Genomic DNA, 21,537 nt, shown 5'->3' with positions numbered 1-21,537 from the left:
TAGTTGGGTAACAAATATTAATACCTGTGGCATTTGTCATATATTGTGGTCTTACAAAGTAAAACAATCGGCCGTTGCCAAAAACATTTACAATATTACATCCTGTAATCCATAAACTTTTTATAAAAAATAGTTCACCCCAAAATGAAAAACTTTACTCACCCTTAATTTGTTCCAGACTTTCTTTATTTTGCTGAACTCAAATGAAGATATTCTGAAACATGTTTGTAACCAAACAGATTTGGGGCACCATTTACTTCCATAGTTTTCTTTTTTTCCTACAATTGGAGTCAATGGTGCCCCAGACATTTTTCAGAATATCTTCATTCGTGTTTAGCAGAACAAAGAAATGTATGCAGGTTCGTACAACTTGAGGGTTGAGTTAATACATTTTTATTGTTGAGTGAACTATCCCTTTAATGTTCTAGCAACCTTTTAAGTCCTGTCTGGTTTTATTCATACCCTAAAGAAGTCTATCTGTGCCGCTACGCGTGAGTTGCTGCCCCGTTTTTTTTTTTTTAATGTAATATAGCCATGTTTAAATAAAGGCTTTTTATAACACTTTTTTGAATACGAAGAGTGCCTTGGATTCCCCCATTTTTTTTTTTTTTTTGACGGTTTTAATCATACTTCAATGTTTCTGTTTTATCTATCGACTTGCAGTAGTACAATTTTTTCACATTTTTAGAAGCAGTACACCTTTGCAATAATCTGAAAAAGCAAATATTCTAATTTGCATAAACATCCTTCCTGTCCTTTCCTTGTTTCCCGCATTAACCCTGAGACATGGTACCTACTTGCCTGAAGTGCTAATAAGGATCGACTGCATTTTAATTAATCGTTGTCTTATCTGCAGGTATGGGAGTCCTATTTTTATCTCTGTATAATATTCATCAACCAGCCTTGTCTCCAGCTTGAGATGTTTCCGCCATCCAAGAGAAAAAAAGTCCTGGAGAAGTGAGCCATCTTCCTTTCATCATGCAATTGGAATCCTGTGGAGATTTTCATGGTGTAAAATAATAGCTTATTGATAATAGCACAATGGTCGCATTTTATACAATGCTTTTTTTCTGTTTTTAAAGGTACGGTGACATGAGAGTAATGATCGGCTGTGAAATTTTCAGCATGTGGCAGCATTTGGGTACGTTCAGCTACATACATTTACTTCAATCCAAAGCAACTTACAAATGAGGGTTCATTCAACTTTTAGCTTTTTTAGTAAGTCACAGGGTAGTTTGAGCACATGAGCTTTTATCTGAAGGGATAGATTTTTTAACATACAGACAATTTGTGTGTTCCTTAAGAACCGAACCTAATGCATACTGTACCAAATAAATTATGTGGTATATCATCAAAAATGTTTTGACCTGTGGTCTCTTTTCTTCCTGCTTATGTATGTGTACTGTCTCGATGTATCCACCAGGTGACTATAAGCTAAATCTTATTCCCACCCTGATTGGTCCATTTATGGAGGTGACTCTGGTACCACAGATGGACCTGAGGAACGTTCTCATTCCCATTTTCCACGATATGATGGACAGTGAACAGCAGCGGAGCGGCAACTTCAAACAGGTACTGAAATCCGAGCGAGTCAAATGTGTGATGTTCCTCCACAGCAAATTAAACAAAAAGTCTGCTTTGCTTAACGCATGCTTGTGGATCAAAAGAAATTCAGCTTGTTTAAATCATGCTTACAGTGTGGCTTTTCATTTGAAAGCATTAATAATATTAGACTTTGGTGAGAGTAATTTATGCAAATCAAATTTAGTGTTGACCAGTGACGGCCAGTAACTTCTTTTTTCGAGGGCGCTCGATGCGAAGTTCCTCAAAACGTGTATGTAGCCCGTCATGTGTGTGGTTCGTCATTTCAAAATATATGTTTTGCGTTTGCGTGATCCTATGTGCATCACGTGTCTTGTCAAAATAAGTGCCTGCTGCAGACGCGTCTAAAGGGTTTATGATCAAAAGAGACGCTCGCGTTTGCCAGATATCTGCCATTAGTGGTGCAGAGTTTGTTTGTTTGTTTGTTTGTTTGTTTGTTTGTGTTTGTTTATTTTTAAAGCACTACTTAAACAACAGAGAATTGACCAAAGTGCTGTACAATAATAAAATACTTAGTAAAATGAAAATAAAAAAATTATAATAATAAATTGATAAAATGAATAACATCATATTGAAACACCAAACCTTTATTTCTCAAAACTCTTTTTAATACATATTTTTTATATCATATAGTCGTTATATTGTGTTTATACAAGTAAAAGTGACCCTGTACTACAAAACCAATCATAAGGGTACATTTTCTGAAATTTAGGTCAATTTTTGGCTGAGATGCAACTATTATTACTATTTGAAAATATTGAGAAAATTGCCTTTAGAGTTGTCAAATGTAGTTCTTAGCAACACATATTACTAATGATAAATATATTTCTCATATATTTACGGTAGGAAATGTACAATATATTTTCATGGAACATATTCTTTACTTAAAGGAACAGTATGTAAGAAATGTATATCAATTAATCATAAAATGGCCCTGATATGTCACTAGACATTAAAGGAATATTCCATTTTCTTAAAAGAAAAATCCAGATAATTTACTCACCACCATGTCATCCAAAATGTTGATGTCTTTCTTTGTTCAGTCGAGAAGAAATTATGTTTTTTGAGGAAAACATTCCAGGATTTTTCTCATTTTAATAGAGCCCAACATTTAATACTTAACTCAACACTTAACAGTTTTTTTCAACAGAGTTTCAAAGGTCTATAAATGATCCCAAACGAGGCATAAGGGTCTTATCTAGTGAAACGATTGTCATTTTTGACAAGAAAAATACAAAATATGCTCTTTTAAACCACAACTTTTCGTCTAGGTCCGGTCCAGCGCGACCTAACGTAAATGCGTAGTGACGTAGGGAGGTCACGTTTTACATACATGAAACGCACATTTGCGGACCATTGTAAACAATAAACTGACACAAAGACATTAATTAATATCATTTGACAACCAACAACATCAGAACGGTCCTCTTTCTCAACACTTGTAAACACTGGGGCGGAGTTTCGCGTTCGTCCTCTGTGACCTCTTGACGTGATGACGTATTGCGTGGGGTCACGCTATCGCCATCACGACCGGATTTAGACGAGAAGTTGTGGTTTAAAAGTGGATTTTTTTTATTTTTCTTGTCAAAAATGACAATCGTTTTGCTAGATAAGACCCTTATGCCTAGTTTGGGATTGTTTATAGTCCTTTGAAACTCCGTTGAAAAAAACTGTTAAGTGTTGAGTTAAGTATTAAATGTTGGGCTCTATTAAAGTCCATTAAAATGAGAAAAATCCTGGAATGTTTTCCTCAAAAAACATAATTTCTTCTCGACTGAACAAAGAAAGACATCAACATTTTGGATGACATGGTGGTGAGTAAATTATCTGGATTTTTCTTTTAAGAAAATTGAATATTCCTTTAAGAAATCATTTTCATTTCAAATACTTATATCACTGACAACAGTGGTCTGGCCAGGATATTGTCATTTAAAAAGTGGAGTTGCAGCCCTCAACTGATGTTTATGTTGTCATTTTGTGTATTGGCCACCAGTTGTGTGATTGCAGTACCAGTTTTAGCCACAAGTTTTGTGATTGCAATACCAGTTTTGGCCACAATCCTACATACTGTTCCTTTAATATCCTAATGATTTTTGGCATAAAAGAAAAATAATAATCATTTTGACCCATACAGTGTATTATTGGCTATTGCTACAAATATACCTGTGCGACTTATGACTGGTTTTGTGGTCCAGGGTCACATTTATATTTAAATTATATTTATATCAACACTTTAAGAAAACTGGCTAAAATCATAAAAAAACACATAAATCATGAAAAACAGAATTGGTCTTTTTCTTTGTAGCATATACAGTAGCCATACACTGACTTTAGCTTACTGTACATCACTGATGTATCTCATGGCTGTTTTTGAAGGTGGAGGCCAAACTGATAGACAAACTGGAAGGTCTGATGTCCGAGGGCAAAGGAGATGAGACATACAGAGAGCTTTTTAACAACATGTAAGTCTCCTTTTAAATTTAGTTATGCCATTTGTACAAACCATAAATGCATACTGTAAAAATAAAATTGTGTGCTTTCTATTTTTCCATTAGAATTCCATTGTTTGGTCCATATCCTAGGTAAGACTAAGATAACGTTCAAAAAATAACAATACGACAGCTCTATGTATGTGATAACCCTATGATTCATTTCAAATTTTGAGCCAGCCAATCAGAACCCTCCTCTATTTTCATACAGTAGCTGCTATAATCCACCATTTTAATCAGTCTAATTTATTGCGTTTGTGCTGCAGTCTCCTGAAAAAGATCGAGCGGGAGACCTGGAGAGAGAGCGGCGTCTCCCACATCGCCACCGTCACGCGTCTTATGGAAAGATTACTGGATTACAGGTGATGCAAAGACACACGGTCACATCCATACAGCATACACATTCAGTGAATGTTCTCACAGTGCAACACATCTCTTCACAGGGACTGCATGAAGATCGGAGAGGTCGATGGGAAAACGATGGGATGTACAGTCAATCTTCTGGTTAGTTCTAGATGTAGTTTGTAGTAGATTCTGCTCAGTTATTTATTTGATATTTGGGTGACAATAGAAAAGTGTCCTGTTTTCTCTCTCATCCATCAGAACTTCTACAAAACCGAGTTGAATAAGGAAGAAATGTACATCCGTTATATTCACAAGCTCTATGAGCTTCACCTGAAGGCACAAAATTACACGGGTAAAGTACCGTATATACCCGAATATACGACAAGGTTTTTGTCCTAAAAATAGGCTGAAAAATGGGGGGTCGTCTTATATTTGCATTATAGACAAAATCTCTTGTGTTAGGTAAATTCAAGAAAAAAAATCTTATTCCATTGGCAGATTTTTTTTTTTGCTTGTTTTAAGCACAAATTCACTTAAATTTGATATTTTTGTCTAAAAGATAGAGTTATTTTCTTAGGTCTTTTGCTCATCAAGAAAATACATCTTGATTTAAGAATTTTTTTAAATTTCTACTGAAAACAAGAAAAAAATACTAAGTAAACAAGTAATTTTTTGCATTGAGTATGTGCTTTTCTCATTTCTATTGTCGAACAATGGCTGTTATGTGTGTTTACAGAAGCGTCATACACCCTGCTGTTGTATGATGAGCTTTTGGAGTGGACTGAAAGACCCCTCAGAGAGTTCCTCACGTATCCCATGCAAAGTGAATGGCAGAGGAAGGAATGCCTTCATCTTACCATCATACACAACTTTGACAGAGGGAAAGTGAGTCTTCTGTCCTGTGCTCCATTTCTCATTTTGAGCTCCGCCCCTTTCTGATTTGCTAGCATCATCCGATTTATCATTTTTATAGTGCCTATCCAAATTGTATACTTAAATAAAATTATTATAGATGGCCAGTTGTGCGTCTTGTCCCCACAATAGTGTAGTTAGGACATCTGCCTGCAGGTGACATGTTAACCAGCCAAACTGTGAGTCGTTGAATAAACTTTGTTGATGTCCTGCCATCTTGTGGTTGAAACTCATAGCTGCAATTATTATTCGTTATTAATTATTATGTCGTTTATAAGAAAAAAGTGTGTTTTTTACATATGAAGCATGTGTTTTTACAGTGCTGGGAAAACTGCATCATACTGTGTCGCGAGCTGGCCAATCAGTACGAGGCTTATTACGACTACAGAAATCTCAGCAAAATGAGGGTGAGCATTTCCTGTTCATCGTGAGCACATGTTCAATGTAACACATAGTATTTATAATATTTAGTATTTGTTTTTTGAATAAAAACGTATGTTTGCAATATAAGCATCTATATACAGTACAGTACTGTAATATCATCTCAAATATAAAGGTGAAATTTGTCATTTGTCATTGTTCAAACAAAGAGACAGTCCTGCCCCATAATAAAACAATTGACAGATTGTTGAGACAATGTTTTTATGCCTGGCGTAGTCGCACTGCCAAACAAATTGGAGAAATGACATACTTCACCTTTAAATAAATAGTTTGCACTTCTTATTTTGTTTGCAATAGCTGACAATACATTCTTTAAAAGAGCCAGAATAAGTTTTTATACTTGTTATGCCTATGGCCAATTGTCATCCTAATGAGGCATTTGGCTTTAACCGTTTAACTAAGCAAATTATTTTTGTTTAGTCTGTTACACATTCGATGGCTTCACAGATTGTGGCAGTAATTTATCATGTTAACAGTTGTTTGTGTTGCATCATGCTCAATGGTCTGTTTTATCTGCGTGTTTGATAGATGATGGAAGCCTCTTTTTACGACAAAATAATGAACCAGCAGCGTCTGGAGCCCGAGTTCTTCAGAGTCGGGTTTTATGGCAAGAAGTTTCCATTCTTTTTAAGGGTAAAAAACTCTTCAAACTCTTGAAAGTTTTTATAATAAAAACCTAAACTTGAATTTATATAGCTGTAGGATAAAGGATTAAAAGTTAACTGACTACTGATACTCTTCTGTTTGTGAATTGTTCTTGCATTATTTGAAGGAATTGCTTTCCCAAAAAATAGAAAAAATCTGACATTAGCCTCACATTGTTCCTATATGCTTTATTTTTTTCTGTAAATTTTTTTAAAGAAAGCGTCTTGTATAAAGCAACAAATTTCAAAAACTTTTTTGCCATCAATAAAAGTATTAAAAATGTTCTTAATCTTAACAAATCTTTAAAATGTTGTGTTTTATATTATTTTTTTAACAGCAGTATTGAAATACAAAATTTTAAATTTTTAGTGTGCTGTTATTTAGTATCATGACCTGTAGGTGGAGCATTTTCCTTTCAGAAACCATCTTCCTTTTATTGAGCTGTTTGGTTTGGCAAACACCATATTTTACCTTTCCACACTTAATGTTTGCTTTTAATATGGAGGAGAAAAAAAATGCAATGGAAATATTATTTTATTCTCATTCAATGCTCTAAGCAATTTGTATTTTGGGACACCTTCGCCTGTCCTCATTATTTTTCCTGTGTATGTTGCTCCTACACAGAATAAAGAGTTTGTTTGTCGAGGGAACGATTACGAACGTCTGGAGGCGTTTCAGCAGAGGATGCTCAGCGAGTTTCCTCACGCCATCGCCATGCAGCATGCCAACCTGCCCGACCAGACCATCCACCAGGCTGATGCCCAGTGTATCCTTACAAAGCTGAAGACACGTTAAGCATTTAACCCACTTGATTGTTTGAGATTACTGAAGAAAGTATGCCCTTTCTTAACTGATGGTAATTCAGATCTCCAGATCTATGCCGTCAGTCCTGTCCCTGAAAACCAGGATGTCCTGCAGAGAGATGGAGTGCCCAACAACATCAAGAGCTTTTACAAAGTCAACCATATCTGGAGGTTTCGCTATGACAGGCCTTTTCACAAGGGCACCAAAGATAAGGAGAATGAGTTTAAGGTATATTGGAGTATCTCTCCATGTCTCCAAGTCTGCTTATTTGTCTCTGTATGCCTGTTTGTCAATCTGTCTGTCCACCTGTTTGTCTCTTCTTGTCTGTATGCATGTCTGTCATTCATTATGTCTGTCTGTTTGTCTGCATATTTGTCTGTCTGTCAATCTGTCTTGTCTGCCCGTTCGTTTCTTCTTGTCTGTATGCTTGTCTTTCATTCTGTCTGTCTGTCTGTCTGTTTGTTTGTTTGTCTCTTTCTGTCTGTCAATCAGTCTGTCTGCCCGTTTGTTTCTTCCTCTCTGTCTGTCATTCTGTCTGTCTGCATATTTGTCTGTCTGTTTGTCCCTTGCTATTTGTCTGTCAGTCAATCTGTCTGTCTGTTCATTTGTCTCTTTTTTCTATCTGTCTGTCATTCATTATGTCTGTCTGCGTAGTTGTCTGTTGGTCTCCTTCTATTTGTCTGTCTGTCAATCAGTTTGTCTCTGCATTTGTCTCTTCCTGTCTGTCATTTATACTGTCTGTCTGCATATTTGTCTTTCTGTCTGTCTGTTTGTCTCTTCCTATTTGTCTGTCAGTCTATCGTCTGTCTGTCTGTCTGTTTGTCTTTTCCTATTTGTCTGTCAGTCAATCTGTCTGTCTGTCCGTTTGTCTCTGTCTGTCTGTCTGTCTGTCATTCATTATGTCTGTCTGCGTAGTTGTCTGTCTGTATGTCTGTTTGTCTCCTATTTGTCTGTGTGTAATCTGTCTGTCTGTCCGTTTGTCTCTTCCTGTCTTTCTGTCATTTATTCTGTCTGTCTGCACAATTGTCTTTCTTTCTGTCTACCCGTTTGTCTCTTCCTGTCTGTCTGTCATTCATTCTGTCTGTCTGTCTCGTCATTTGTCTGTCAGTCAATCTGTCTGTCTGCCCATTTGTCTCTTCCTATCTGTCTGTCATTCATTCTGTCTGTCTGTCTCTTCCTATTAGTCTGTCTGTCAATCTGTCTGTCTGCCCGTTTGTTTGTCTGTTTGTCTGTCTGTTTGTCTTTTCCTATTTGTCTGTCAGTCAATCTGTCTGTCTGTCAGTTTGTCTTTTTCTGTCTGTCTGTCTGTCATTCATTATGTCTGTCTGCGTAGTTGTCTGTCTGTATGCCTGTTTGTCTCCTCCTATTTGTCTGTGTGTAATCTGTCTGTCTGTCTGTCTCTTCCTGTCTGTCTGTCATTCATTCTGTTTGTCTGTCTCCTCCTATTTGTCTGTCTGTCAATCTGTCTGTCTGCTCGTTTGTCTGTCTGTCTGTCTGTCTGTCTGTTTGTTTGTTTGTTTGTCTTTTCCTATTTGTCTGTCAGTCAATCTGTCTGTCTGTCCGTTTGTCTCTTTTTTCTATCTGTCTGTCATTCATTATGTCTGTCTGCGTAGTTGTCTGTTTGTCTCCTTCTATTTGTCTGTCTGTCAATCAGTTTGTCTCTGCATTTGTCTCTTCCTGTCTGTCATTTATACTGTCTGTCTGCATATTTGTCTTTCTGTCTGTCTGTTTGTCTCTTCCTATTTGTCTGTCAGTCTATCGTCTGTCTGTCTGTCTGTTTGTCTTTTCCTATTTGTCTGTCTGTCATTCATTATGTCTGTCTGCTCGTTTGTCTGTCTGTCTGTCTGTCTGTTTGTTTGTTTGTTTGTCTTTTCCTATTTGTCTGTCAGTCAATCTGTCTGTCTGTCCGTTTGTCTCTTTCTGTCTGTCTGTCTGTCTGTCTGTCTGTCTGTCATTCATTATGTCTGTCTGCGTAGGTGTCTGTCTGTATGTCTGTTTGTCTCCTCCTATTTATCTGTGTGTAATCTGTCTGTCTGTCTGTCTGTCCGTTTATTCTGTCTGTCTGCATAATTGTCTTTCTTTCTGTCTGTCTGTTTGTCTCTTCATATTTGTCTGTCACTCAATCTGTCTGTCTACCCGTTTGTCTCTTCCTGTCTGTCTGTCATTCATTCTGTTTGTCTGTCTCCTCCTATTTGTCTGTCTGTCAATCTGTCTGTCTGTCATTTATTCTGTCTGTCTGTTTATTTGTCTTTTCCTATTTGCCTGTCAGTCAATCTGTCTGTCTGTTCGTTTGTCTCTTCCTTTCTTTCTGTCTGCCATTTATTCTGTCTGCCTGTTTGTCTCTTCCTTTCTGTATGGCTGCCCGCTTGTCTGTCTGTCTACATATTTGTCTGTATGTCAATCAGTGTGTCTGTCTGCCTTTTTGTCTCTTCCTGTCTGTCTGTATATTTGTCTGTCTGTCAATCAATCTGTCTGTCTGCCTGTTTTTCTCTTCTTGTCTGTATGCCTGTCTGTCTGTCTATCAATCATTCTGTCTGTCTGCATATTTGTCTGTCTGTCAATCTGTCTGTCTGCCTGTTTGTCTCTTCCTGTCTGTATGCCTCGCCGCCTGTCTGTCTGTCTGCATATTTGTCTGCCTGTTTGTCTGTTATTTCCATTTTGTGTCGTTAAACTTTTTTCGTGGGCACTAAAATTCAGATTTGTTGCGTTCATGTGTTGCGTTGTAGAGCCTGTGGGTTGAAAGGACAACATTGACCCTCGCTCAGAGTCTTCCTGGCATCTCTCGCTGGTTTGAGGTTGAGAAAAGGGAACTGGTGAGTCAAAACTTTTTGAAACAAAATAGCTCTCATTTACAAGACACTTGAATACAGCATCCTTTGATAAATCATAAGCGTACACACAGCACATCAATACCATCATGAATTTAAAGTAGTGTAACTACACACCCACAATCATAATCCCAGTGCAATTCTAATAGGTGGAGATGAGTCCCTTGGAAAACGCCAGCGAGGTGATCGAAAATAAGACGCTGCAGTTGAGAACGCTGATCGCCCAGTGTCAAATGAGACAGATGCTGAACATCAACCCCCTGACCATGTGCCTGAATGGAGTCATAGACGCAGCCGTCAACGGAGGACTGGCTCGATATCAGGAGGTACGGGACCAGATTTGGGTGTGAATCGGGTTGCAATCCAGTTTCACTAGGACTTACAGAAGTCGATTTCTTTAATAAAAACTTTACAATGCTTTCAAAAATAAACATGAAAGCTTGAAAATATAGAAATGCTTTGGGTTTGATGTTGTCTTGACAATGTGTATTGACCTGATCTGTGATCTTGATCTGGATTCAACTATTTATTATTTAATGGTCTGACTGTCCTGATTTAACCTTATTACTAGATGAAAGACGTCAAAGCGCTTAATGCGACCCAGTATACTCGCAGTTCTTAGGACCGTTAGAGGCATGTATCAGTTGCCAGGCAACAGCATTTTGTGAGCATGAGCTTTAGCTGAAGCTATTAAAAGTAAAGAGCTAACTCCAGGGGTCCTCCTGCATCCCAGCATGCACCTGACTGTAAAGATGATGACTTTAGCACAGAGCACAAGTCAGCTGCCGTTCAAGTCGCCGAGCTGTAAAAGCTGGATCATACTGTCACAGACACATGAATATTAATATGATTCAATGAGAGGTGTGCAAACATTGCCCCAGCATTTCTGTAATCTTGTGATATTATTGGGATTTTTTGGGATACTTCACCCAAAAATGAAAATGTACTCACCCTTATGTTGTTACAAACCTGTATAAATGTCTTTGTTCTGCTGAACACAAAGTAAGATATTTGTAATCAAGCAGGAAACAGAAGCACCATTAACTTCCATAGTAGGAAGAAATACTATGGAAGTCAATGGTGCTTCTGTTTCCTGCTTGAATTACAAATGCATACAGGTTTGTAACAACATGAGGGTGAGTAAATGATGACAAAATTGTCATTTTTGGGTTAACTATCCCTTTAATTCAATAATGTATAGGAGTGCATGTTTGCTTATAGCACACAAATGACCTGAAGGTGTTGAATTGTAGAGCAGTAGACTATTTTATAAATATCTTTGTTAATATTATTATATTTATATGTATTTATGATTAAAGCTTTTGTTTATGGGTGCACCGATAAAATTTCTGTGCCAATACCGATATTAGAATAACATCTAACGATACCGATAGCTTTTTTTTGTTTCAAATTATTAGGTTGTGAAATCTGTCACTTCGTCCAATAATCTACCATTATCATCGTTTTGTTTTTCAACAATACACAGATGTGCGATAGTGGGAAAAATTGCTTTTATCTGCCAAAGCCGATATATCGGTGCATCCCTACTTTCATTAGCATAAGTGCTAATTATTGACATTTGTCTTTATGTATTCTTGCAGGCATTCTTTGCAAAAGATTACATCTCAAATCATCCAGAAGACGGAGACAAAATTACTCGTCTTAGGGAACTGATGTTCGAACAGGTATAACACAACACTGCTATTTATCCACACAAATAATACAAAGATTTATTGCACCACTTATTGGCCTTCTTGATTCTGATTGGTCAATTGTGGAATTCATATTGACTCAATTTTTTTATGTGTCAAGTTCCATATTTTCGGCACATGATGGTGCTCTTTTCCTTAAAGTACAATAACTTTATTTCGGGTCCATTCATTTCATTTGGTAAGTAGGCATGTGGATGGTAATTTATTGCAAAATAACATTCAGGGTAACACAAGACACATAAATGTTTTGTTTACGCATTAACATTAATATGTGTTTACACAGGCCCATATACTGGAATTTGGATTGGCGGTGCATGAGAAGTTTGTTCCACAAGATATGAGGCCGTTACATAAAAAGCTTGTGGACCAATTTCACGTAATGCGCTCCAGCCTGGGAATTCAAGTATGTTTGAAAACATTGGTATGAAATGATTACAGAGATGATGATGAACCAGATAAAAAAAATTTTTTTTTTGGTTGCACAGCCGCAAGAGTTTCCCGCTTACGTGCGAGTTAGTCCACTGCATTTTGCCAATGGCAGTCCACGCACCTGTAGGACCCCTGTACCGAATGCCATCAGCCCAGAGGGAGCCCGAATTGTGCCGAGACGCAGGTTTGTGTAACCTTAAAGGAACATTTCACCCAAAATCATTTCATCATTTACATCTACCTACCAAAAGGGTATGGTGCCAAATACAGTATAAAGTCTTAAAAACTTTCTAGGTCAGGTGGTTTTCAAATTTTTATGATTGCAAGGACCCCCAAATACAATGAACCTTTTGTGAGGGGTCCTTTTCCTAGAATGTATATCCATATATAAAATATATATATATATATATATATATTTTTTATATTGTTTTATTAGACGTTTACAATTTTTGCTTTGTGTTTTACATATATTTATTTTTTTATTTAATATATTTTTATATTGTTTTATTAGACGTTTAAAATGTTTGCTTTGTGTTTTACATATATTTATTTATTTATTTAATATATATTTTATATTTTTTATTAGACCTTTACAATTTTTGCTTCGTGTTTTGTCTTTGAATTTTTCTGGGGGTCCCCGGACCCCATTTTGAAAACCCCCGTTGTAGGTGTGTAAACCCAAAAACAATCAAATGCAATAGAGAATTTTTAAAATGTTTTTTCAAAATTCTGGTTGATCATTCTCATTTTCTATATAGATTATTTGTTTATACGACATGGACTATGTTTCTTGTATGGACTCTTGTTGGTATTACAGGTTTATCATAAGAAAAGATGCACAAAGTCCGTTTTGTGCAATTCAAATTCTGGCCAAGTAAATGTCATTTAGGAATGTTGATGATGAAGTCAGACAGACTGGCAGGTCAGAATACACCCACACTCTTACCGAATTTATCCACCGTCTCACACTTCTGTCTCTCACTTGCTTCTCAGTCCTCTCAGCTATCCAGCTGTCAACAGATACTCCTCATCCTCACTGTCATCACAGGCCTCAAATGAAGTAAGCAACATCACCGGCCAATCAGAAAGCTCGGATGAGGTCTTCAACATGCAGGTGACATGCACCTCTATGTGGCACGACTTTAACTCATACCAAAACAGTACCTTATATATTTATAGTAACACTTTACATTAAGGTTGTATTTGTTAATATTAATAAATGCTTTTTTGCATAGTTGTGTTTGACACATGTTAGTTCATTGTGCATTAATTAATGTAAATGAACCTGTTTTGTTTTATATACTTTATAGCATTTATCTTTTCTGTCGGCTATCCCTTAAAAAACACAAACGCCTAACATTTCTTATGCTTTTCCAGCCCAGTCCGTCTACCTCAAGTCTAAGCTCAAATCATTCTGGTTCACACAATGTGAACAGCTCAGCGCCCTCGAGCAACAGAGGTGAGTAAAGTCAATAGACTATAAGCAATACGTCGCTCAAAAGCAAGCGGTGCTTATAGCTCCCTGCCTCGTTTTGCCGCGCCGGCTCATTTCCTCTGTTATTTCATATCTCTTCAACTCTCACGCTACGTATCTGTGTTCCTCTTCATTAGCTTCTCCACTGCCATCTGACAAGCACAAGCACTCCAGAGATAACGCCTGTCTCTCCCCACGGGACAGACTCTGTAGTGGCATCTTCCCGAGCCCACTGGATCCCACACAGGTCAGTGTGGCTCTGGATCTTGTACAGCCATAATATGACTACCATTTCAAAAACTGGGCCATGATTTTATTAGTTAATGTTATTTTTCCTACCCACTTGGACTTGTTTACATCATCAGAAAAGAAAAGAGATTCTTTTATCTTAAAAATAGCATGCACAGATGAGAGTAACATGACTACGGTTAAATAGTCTGTACTTTAAATAGTCTTATTATTATTATTATTATTAATCTAAATAAATCTCATACTAAAAACTTTCACAGAGAAAGACCATATACTGTAGCAGGTGTAGCGGATTGAGAGAGATTTGTGTCTGTTACAGAGAATGATTCCGTTCCAAATACCAATGGATACACCATTACCACGCTGTGAACCTAATCTCCCCACACCTGAGACAGGTATTGGCAGCCGTCTGCTATGAAATGCACCTTAATTGGTAGTTAAAATTTAATGACATGCCTTTCTGACTGTGTGTGTCTGTGTGTGTTGAATAGGATCTCTTTGCAAGAATGTAAGATCTTTGTCTCCCATGCCATCGGCCAGGTCCCCACAGAAGGTGAGTAGTTGATGCTTAATTCTCTGTAAAGTATGTAAACTATCGATATACAATATTGTGCAAAAGTCTTAGGCCACCACCGCCAGACTTGTTGTTTTAGAAGTTTTAATGTTCATCCATATTTATTTTTTAGTCTATTTTATTAAGATAGAAACAGAAAATATGTACAAAAAATAAAAAATAAAAATTTGAGCACTAAATGTCTTCTTTAGGCATCGTCTGTGTGTTTAGTGTGACCTCTGTTGGCACTTAACACATCTTGAGTGTTTTTGAGCAGAATGAAGTAAAAAGAGTAATTTCTTAAAATTGTTATTTAAGTTTAAGAGATCCTGCAGTTTCCTGCTATTGCTCAAGTGGAAGGGGAGTTTACCCTAAAAACTTGACACATCAGTTTACATTTTTATACAGTTTTTAATACTATATACACATTCCTGTATTTTCTGGATGTATTCTATTAAAGAAACTGATAAACAATTATATATGATCACTCTAACAATGCAAAAATAACAAATCGAATTCTGGCATGGTGGCCTAAGACTTTTTTCACAGTACTGTATCTTCCTTTGACAATTGTACCACCTGTAACACGTTGTAATTAGTTTTAATATTATTTTATAATTTTTATTTTTTTATTGTGAACATGTAAAAAGTGAAAAGTTGGATCAAATTATTTTAATTGTAATTTTTTTCAACTTAAAATTTAACTTTTTTTAAAAAAAATGTAGGTGTTACTAATTGAAATAATTTTTAATTCGTTTTTTACAGTGCACTTGACCACAAAACCAGGCATAAGGGTCAAATTTTTTTAATTGGAGATTTGTACATCAGCTAAATAAATATGCTTTCCATTAACGTATCGTTTGTTAGGATAGGACAATATTTGGTTGAGATACATTTTTGTATGGAATCTGAGGGCGCAAAAAAAAATCTACTTTAAAGTTGTTCAAAAGATGTCCTTAGTACCGAGCCCCTAAGGTGACATTGGAATAAAAAAAATCTAAAGTTTAGTTTCATGTGCTCCCGTGAAACTTTCATGTGCAGAACTTGGTTTTTAAAGTTTAGTTTCGCGTGCTCACGTGAAACTTTCGCGCACGCACGCACATGCGATAGTTTCACGTGCGCGCAAGAGTTTCACGTGAGTACGCAATAGTTTCACGTGAGCACACGAAACTTAAACTTTTTAAAAAAATTATATTAAAGAAACTGAGAAACTATCGCGCGATAGTTTCACGTGCGCGCGCGAATGTTTCACGTGCGCACGTGAAACTAAACTCGATAGTTTCACTTGCGCACACGATAGTTTTACGTGTGCACGCGAAACTAAACTTTATTAAATTTTTGATCAATGTCCCCTTAGGGGCTCCGTACCTTAGCAAGATTTATTTATATACAATTGATGTATTTAAGGTAGGAAAATTACAAATATCTTCATGAAACAAGATCTTTTTGTTATTTTTGGCATAAAAAAAATTAAAAAATTTGACCCATTCAATGTATATTTGGCTACTGCACTGCAAAAAAAAACTTTCTTAGTATTTTTGTCCTGTTTTTAGTAAAAATATCTAAAAAATCTTAAATTGGGTCATTCTGCTAATCATGAAAATGCATATTAAGAAAATAAGTCTAGTTTTAAAAAAATATCTGCAAATGGGGTAAGAAAAAAATCTTTTTTTAAACACTTAAACACAAAATTCAAGATTTTTTTAACCCATTGGCAGATTTGCATTAATTGTATATTTTTTGTCTAAAAACTAGACTTATTTTCTTAGGTCATTTAGCTTATTAAGAAAATGCATCTTGATTTAAGAATTTTTAAATTTGTACTGAAAACAAGACAAAAATACTAAGAAAGTCATTTTTTCCAGTGTGCTACAAATATACCCTGCTACTTATAACTGGTTTTGTGGTCTAGGGTGACACATTTCAATAGCTTGTGGCTAAGATTTTAAGGCATGTGCCTATACAGAAATAAATAAAAGAATAAACCTTAAGTCAAAAGTTTGACAACTAGCCCACGACTGTTTTATGTAAACTATTGAATTTTAAATGTAAGTTAATGACTTATACATGCAATGAACATCTGTTATAACCGTATTCAATCCACTCTTGATTTTGTTCTGTAGTCAATGGTCCCGCCCCTAACACCCTCCCCCACCGATGGCTTGCCGATGGGTAGCCTGGTATCTCACTCACCCGCACGTTCTGGCAGCTACAGCAGTGGCATCTCATCCCTCAGCCGCTGCAGCGTCTCGGACACCTGCGGGATCGACCTCCCACCCCCAGAGCCTCCCCTCCCCCCTGCCGTGCCCGCAGATCTGCCCATTCGCCGCGGAAGCAAGACACCCCCACCCTACAGCGTCTACGAACGGAACAATCCCCGTCGAGCGACTCCGCTCCCCCACAGCTTGTCTGTGCCGCCCAGTACCGATAACCCTAACCTGACCGCCAAACCCCAGCTGAGCCGCACGCAGCGGATCAATTCGGAACCCCGCCCCCGACCCGTCCCGAGGAAGGTTTCTCAGCTGTAGTGTATCATCGGTAACAGACTGCCTGCAGAACGGGAACGAACGTTGGGATTACGTCAATTTACTGTAAAACTACCGTAGACCAGGCTAATGTGTTTTTGGAAGCAAAACTGATTCTAAAATCAAGGCAGGACAAACCTATTTGTGAATGTTTTGCTATATTTGTTTATTGATATGAGATCATCTTAATTTGGTTTGGTGACTATTTTGTAGATGGCCCATTTAAAGCAAAAACACAAACGCAAAGTTAACGTTGATACCGGAAAAGCCATGAAGAGATTACGTACGCTTCGAGATGGCATTTACTTTACAACAAAATCTGAAGATCTGGCAGGTCCATATCCCATTTAGTACGCTCTGAAATCTATTGCTAGCAAGGTATTTTTGATAGAAGTGCAAAATCTGTGACTGTACAGCCTTTCTTTTCACACTATGCTTACACGAACGAAAGTGTGCAGCTAGACCTGCAACTCATTTTAACCGCTTTGTACTTTCTGGAATGGCTAAAAGGTGCTACATACTTCTTAGTGTTTTTTTTCTAATGTAGCCTTGTATCTACCGAAACTGCCTGACCGTTAAATGTGCCATGTGATGAAATTGTGTGGTCTCAGAGTATTGTGCCAAAGATGCAAACAGTATTAACTTCTTTGTCAGTGAGAATAGTTAGAAGAGCTTAACTGAAGTTAGCGCGACCGCTAGTGCTCAACAATGTTCTTCTTAAACCGTGTGCAGAGGCGTAGATCTACACTGCATGGGGCATGAGCAGTACAAAGCAATATAACCGTTGTAGTTTGCAGAGAGTGATATAAATCGAAATCATCTAGTTCTGAGATAAGTGTACCTCAGAACCTTATCTCATATTAGATTGGTCTACAGTACTATATTTAATATTGGGTAAATTGTCACAAATGTTTTTTTTCTCTTCAAATCTGACTTTTTTGCATCAAGGTCAGACTTAAATTCCAGATTTATTGGATTTGGACAACGTTAAAGAACTGCTGTATAGATTTTTCATTTTTAGTTTTATATTGTTTTGCATATATATCCATATATATATTCTTCCCTTAGCACAGAACTGAGTGATGATTCATTACCCCTTTTTATGTTATACCCCTCTTTTTATATGTAATTGATCCCCTGGAAACATGATTTTTTGCTAACATAGCCTATGTGAGCAGACTGATTTCCAAGAAAATACCGCAAAATTAGCACATTTTAAGGAATATTTTCAATTGATAGTGACAAACAGCTTTTTCACTGCCAAATTGAAAGCCCATGAATACTGAACGAGTATTTGATATACATTAATAGCTGAAATGCAACTTCATCAAATGCAGCACAGAGCACTAGTATATGTCTTTGTAATTTAATGCCAGTTTACATTCTTGATTCTGGATCATGTAAAGACAATTGAAGTGGTCTATATGTGATAAAATATTTTTCAAGACACATTGATTTAATTTTGTAGATAAGTACAAATTTATGCTAATTAAAAATGCAAAGTGCTGAAGCGGGAAACATCAAAATAATGTTGGAATGATCATGAAGTACATACATACAGATGAGCACTGTAAACTATTTTTTCGGATCCAATTTTATGAATGGCTTTGCAGTTCTGTTCCCATCTGCTCCCATGTTATCGGACTTGCTCGTTTTAAGCAGTCATGTTTTGTAATTACAATAGATTCAACAGGCCGTAGGACTTCAACTCTGGTCACGCTTGCATTTCGCTCTTTTTCTCTCCTATCACTCTCGTTTTTATGGATTATGCTCTTTCTGTTCAATTTTTTGAACTTGTAAAGTTGTACTTTATATCATATGATGGGATGAAAGTATTCCATATAGCCTGTGTTACAGATTTTGTACAAAGGGTGTTTATATGAAAATGTAACCAGTTCATAGCTTTGAATGTTGCAACTAAAGTTTTTATTTGTAAATGTTGAATATTAACCATCAAACAAATAAAGGTTCATTGATGTAAAGTTGGGTTGTTAAAAAATATTGTTCCTTTTTAAGGAATGGGAATGTCTTCAGGTAATTTGTCCAATTTTAAACTGTTGACAACGACCCCAGAGACTGAGTATAAAAAATCAGACAGAGCGTTTTGGTATTACATGTGGATTTTAACCTGTTGAAATTGGTTAAGAAGTGTAAATAATGTTTTTTTGCATGAAAACATTGTTTACTTGTAAGGGTTTATAGCAGTTTATTTAATAATTGGTTTTAAATGCAAAAATGTATAGAATTAAATGTTTTAATTTTACAAAATTTTATACAATTTATAAAAATGTTCGTTTTTTATAATAGCAACATTAAAGGAAAACACCACAGTTTTTCAGTAATTTACTGTTCTTACCTCAACTTAGATGAATTAATACATACCTATCAGTTTTCAATGCGTGCACTTTACATTTTTGTACAGAGCTTCTTGAATTTGTTAGCATTTAGCCCAGCCCTATTCATTCCTATGGCTCCAATCAAACGTTTTATTTTGTGCCACCATATTTACTCGTGTAACTACTCATGTAACAGTCTTTAAATAGGGAAAACATGGAAGTGTTTGGTGGCTTCTAAATTCATCCCTGTTTTGAACCATAGGAATGAATGGGGCTAGGCTAAATGCTAACACATTCACGAGGCGCTGCAAGATAAAAAGTGCATGCATTGAATAAAGATACGTATATGTATGTATTAATTCATCCGAGTTGAAACGATCTAGTGAAACGATTGTCATTTTTGACAAGAAAAATAAAACATATGCACTTTTAAAACACAACTTCTCATCTATCTCCGGTCCTGTGACGCGACAGAGCGACCTCACGTAATTGCGTAATGCCGTGGAAAGGTCACGTGTTATATATATATATATATATGAAATGCACATTTGCGGACCATTTTAAACAATAAACGGACACAAATACATTAATTAGAATCATTCGACATACAACAACATCGGAACCGTCCTCTTTCTCCACACTTGTAAACACTGGGGCGTAGTTTCACATTCGTCATCCGTGACCTCTTGACGTGATGACGTATTACGTCACGCTGGCTCATCACATGACCAGAGATAGACGAGAAGTTGTGGATTAAACGTGCATATTTTTTTATTTTTCTTGTCAATCGTTTCCCTAGATAAGACTCTTATGCCTTGTTTGGGATCATTTAGAGTCATTTGAAACTGCAATTTTAAACTGCATTAAAACTGTTTCGTTCCATTAAAGTCAATTAAAATGAGAAAAATCCTGGAATGTTTTCCTCAAAAAACATAATTTCTTCTCGACTGAACAAAGAAAGACATCAACATTTTGGATGACATGGTGGTGAGTAAATTATCTGGATTTCTTTTTTAAGAAAATGGACTAATCCTTTAAAGACGCCATTAAAATGGAACTAGCGAATATAATACTTTACTCGTGGTGACGTACTGTATATCAGAGTGACACGGCTTCTGAAATGGAATAAGGTATCGCTGGACTTGAATTCGTTCTTTGAGAACTAATCAAATCATTTAAAGTTGGGTTATGTTATTTGCAATCTTTTCTTGGACCCGCACACCTGCCATACCATATGACCATAAAGAGAGAGCGTTTTGAGGAGGGGAGGAGATTTGCAGTTGTGATGAAACATTATGGGGGCATGTGCATTTTTAAAAAATAAGCTCACAGATAAGTCATTTGTAAATAAAAAACAAAACACAATATTTCAGAACAAATTACAGTTTTTCATTTAAATTGTATTGCAACTTTGATGTGTGCTTTTCAGAGCTTCACAATGCTGACCTGGTATAAGATGATGCTTATATACAATTATTAATTTGTGTTCAACTGATAAAAGAAATTCATATACACTTTGCATGCCTTTGCGTGAGTAAATTATATACAGTATATTTTGGTATTTGGGTGAACTATTCCTTTAAACGGGCGGGCATTAGGACCCTGAAAACCACGACCGCAGCGCCAGCGTAACTACTACAGAACGGAGCGACGTACAAAACATTAGGTGAGTGTCCACATGGCGGAAAACATTGATCATCATCGTTCAACCTAAGGTGTAACTTATATGTGTCTCATTTATCACTGCCTTACACTTTATAATACATCATTTAAATTATATCACATTCTTCTGTTTGCCAGCGTTTTAGTACTAGTGCCGTGACCTGTCACTTACTGTATGAAAGCTATACCAGCTAAACTACTACAATGTGCTCTATTAGTGTGAATATAGAAAGCAGGGACATTCTTTGTTCACAACAACAAATACAGTAGTGCTGCTGTAAGATAAAGAAGGCGACATATTATTGATTAGCTACGTTTTGTTGCTGTATGTAATGTATTTAAGTAGCCGTCAGACGAAAAGGTCATGTGTCAAAAGGAGCTAACCGTAAAACAGTATGGGTACCATAGAAGTTATAACAAGTCACAATATGCTCAAAATACATGGTATTAAATTAATATTTTTTTAAATCATAATTCAGTCATCGTTTACCTTTGTGATCCGGATTTACTTAAAAACAAACATCTGACATG

General features: G+C 36.5%; 2 protein-coding genes across 6 annotated transcripts in view; both read left to right on the top strand.

Moving 5' to 3' along the window:
• dock4a (dedicator of cytokinesis 4a) overlaps positions 1–18,990 on the top strand; it is a 75,146-nt gene extending 56,156 nt beyond the window's left edge. For both annotated transcript variants that reach the window (XM_073868757.1, XM_055191738.2), the window contains 24 exons: positions 857–957; positions 1,083–1,141; positions 1,424–1,572; positions 3,979–4,064; positions 4,158–4,184; positions 4,358–4,453; positions 4,535–4,595; positions 4,695–4,788; positions 5,173–5,321; positions 5,669–5,755; positions 6,318–6,422; positions 7,059–7,200; positions 7,300–7,466; positions 9,965–10,051; positions 10,216–10,392; positions 11,668–11,751; positions 12,062–12,181; positions 12,264–12,391; positions 13,201–13,321; positions 13,585–13,666; positions 13,819–13,928; positions 14,250–14,325; positions 14,422–14,483; positions 16,607–18,990. In XM_073868757.1, coding sequence (XP_073724858.1) covers positions 857–957; positions 1,083–1,141; positions 1,424–1,572; positions 3,979–4,064; positions 4,158–4,184; positions 4,358–4,453; positions 4,535–4,595; positions 4,695–4,788; positions 5,173–5,321; positions 5,669–5,755; positions 6,318–6,422; positions 7,059–7,200; positions 7,300–7,466; positions 9,965–10,051; positions 10,216–10,392; positions 11,668–11,751; positions 12,062–12,181; positions 12,264–12,391; positions 13,201–13,321; positions 13,585–13,666; positions 13,819–13,928; positions 14,250–14,325; positions 14,422–14,483; positions 16,607–17,011 — 2,775 coding nt within the window. In that variant the 3' untranslated portion in view covers positions 17,012–18,990. The remainder of the gene's footprint in view (positions 1–856; positions 958–1,082; positions 1,142–1,423; positions 1,573–3,978; positions 4,065–4,157; positions 4,185–4,357; positions 4,454–4,534; positions 4,596–4,694; positions 4,789–5,172; positions 5,322–5,668; positions 5,756–6,317; positions 6,423–7,058; positions 7,201–7,299; positions 7,467–9,964; positions 10,052–10,215; positions 10,393–11,667; positions 11,752–12,061; positions 12,182–12,263; positions 12,392–13,200; positions 13,322–13,584; positions 13,667–13,818; positions 13,929–14,249; positions 14,326–14,421; positions 14,484–16,606) is intronic.
• Positions 18,991–20,928: 1,938 nt separating this feature from the next.
• The window catches only part of immp2l (inner mitochondrial membrane peptidase subunit 2), a 112,714-nt gene continuing 112,105 nt past the window's right edge, over positions 20,929–21,537 (top strand). For 3 of the 4 annotated variants that reach the window (XM_073868754.1, XM_073868756.1, XM_073868755.1), the window contains exon 1: positions 20,929–21,010. The gene's annotated coding sequence lies outside the window, so the exon portion shown is untranslated. Of the gene's footprint in view, positions 21,012–21,537 lie in introns of all 4 variants that reach the window. The other variant, XM_055192233.2, reaches the window with a different exon arrangement.

The sequence above is a fragment of the Misgurnus anguillicaudatus genome, chromosome 6, assembly GCF_027580225.2.
Source record: "Misgurnus anguillicaudatus chromosome 6, ASM2758022v2, whole genome shotgun sequence".
In the NCBI taxonomy this organism is placed as follows: domain Eukaryota; kingdom Metazoa; phylum Chordata; class Actinopteri; order Cypriniformes; family Cobitidae; genus Misgurnus; species Misgurnus anguillicaudatus.
This window is presented reverse-complemented; position numbering and strand designations above follow the sequence as displayed.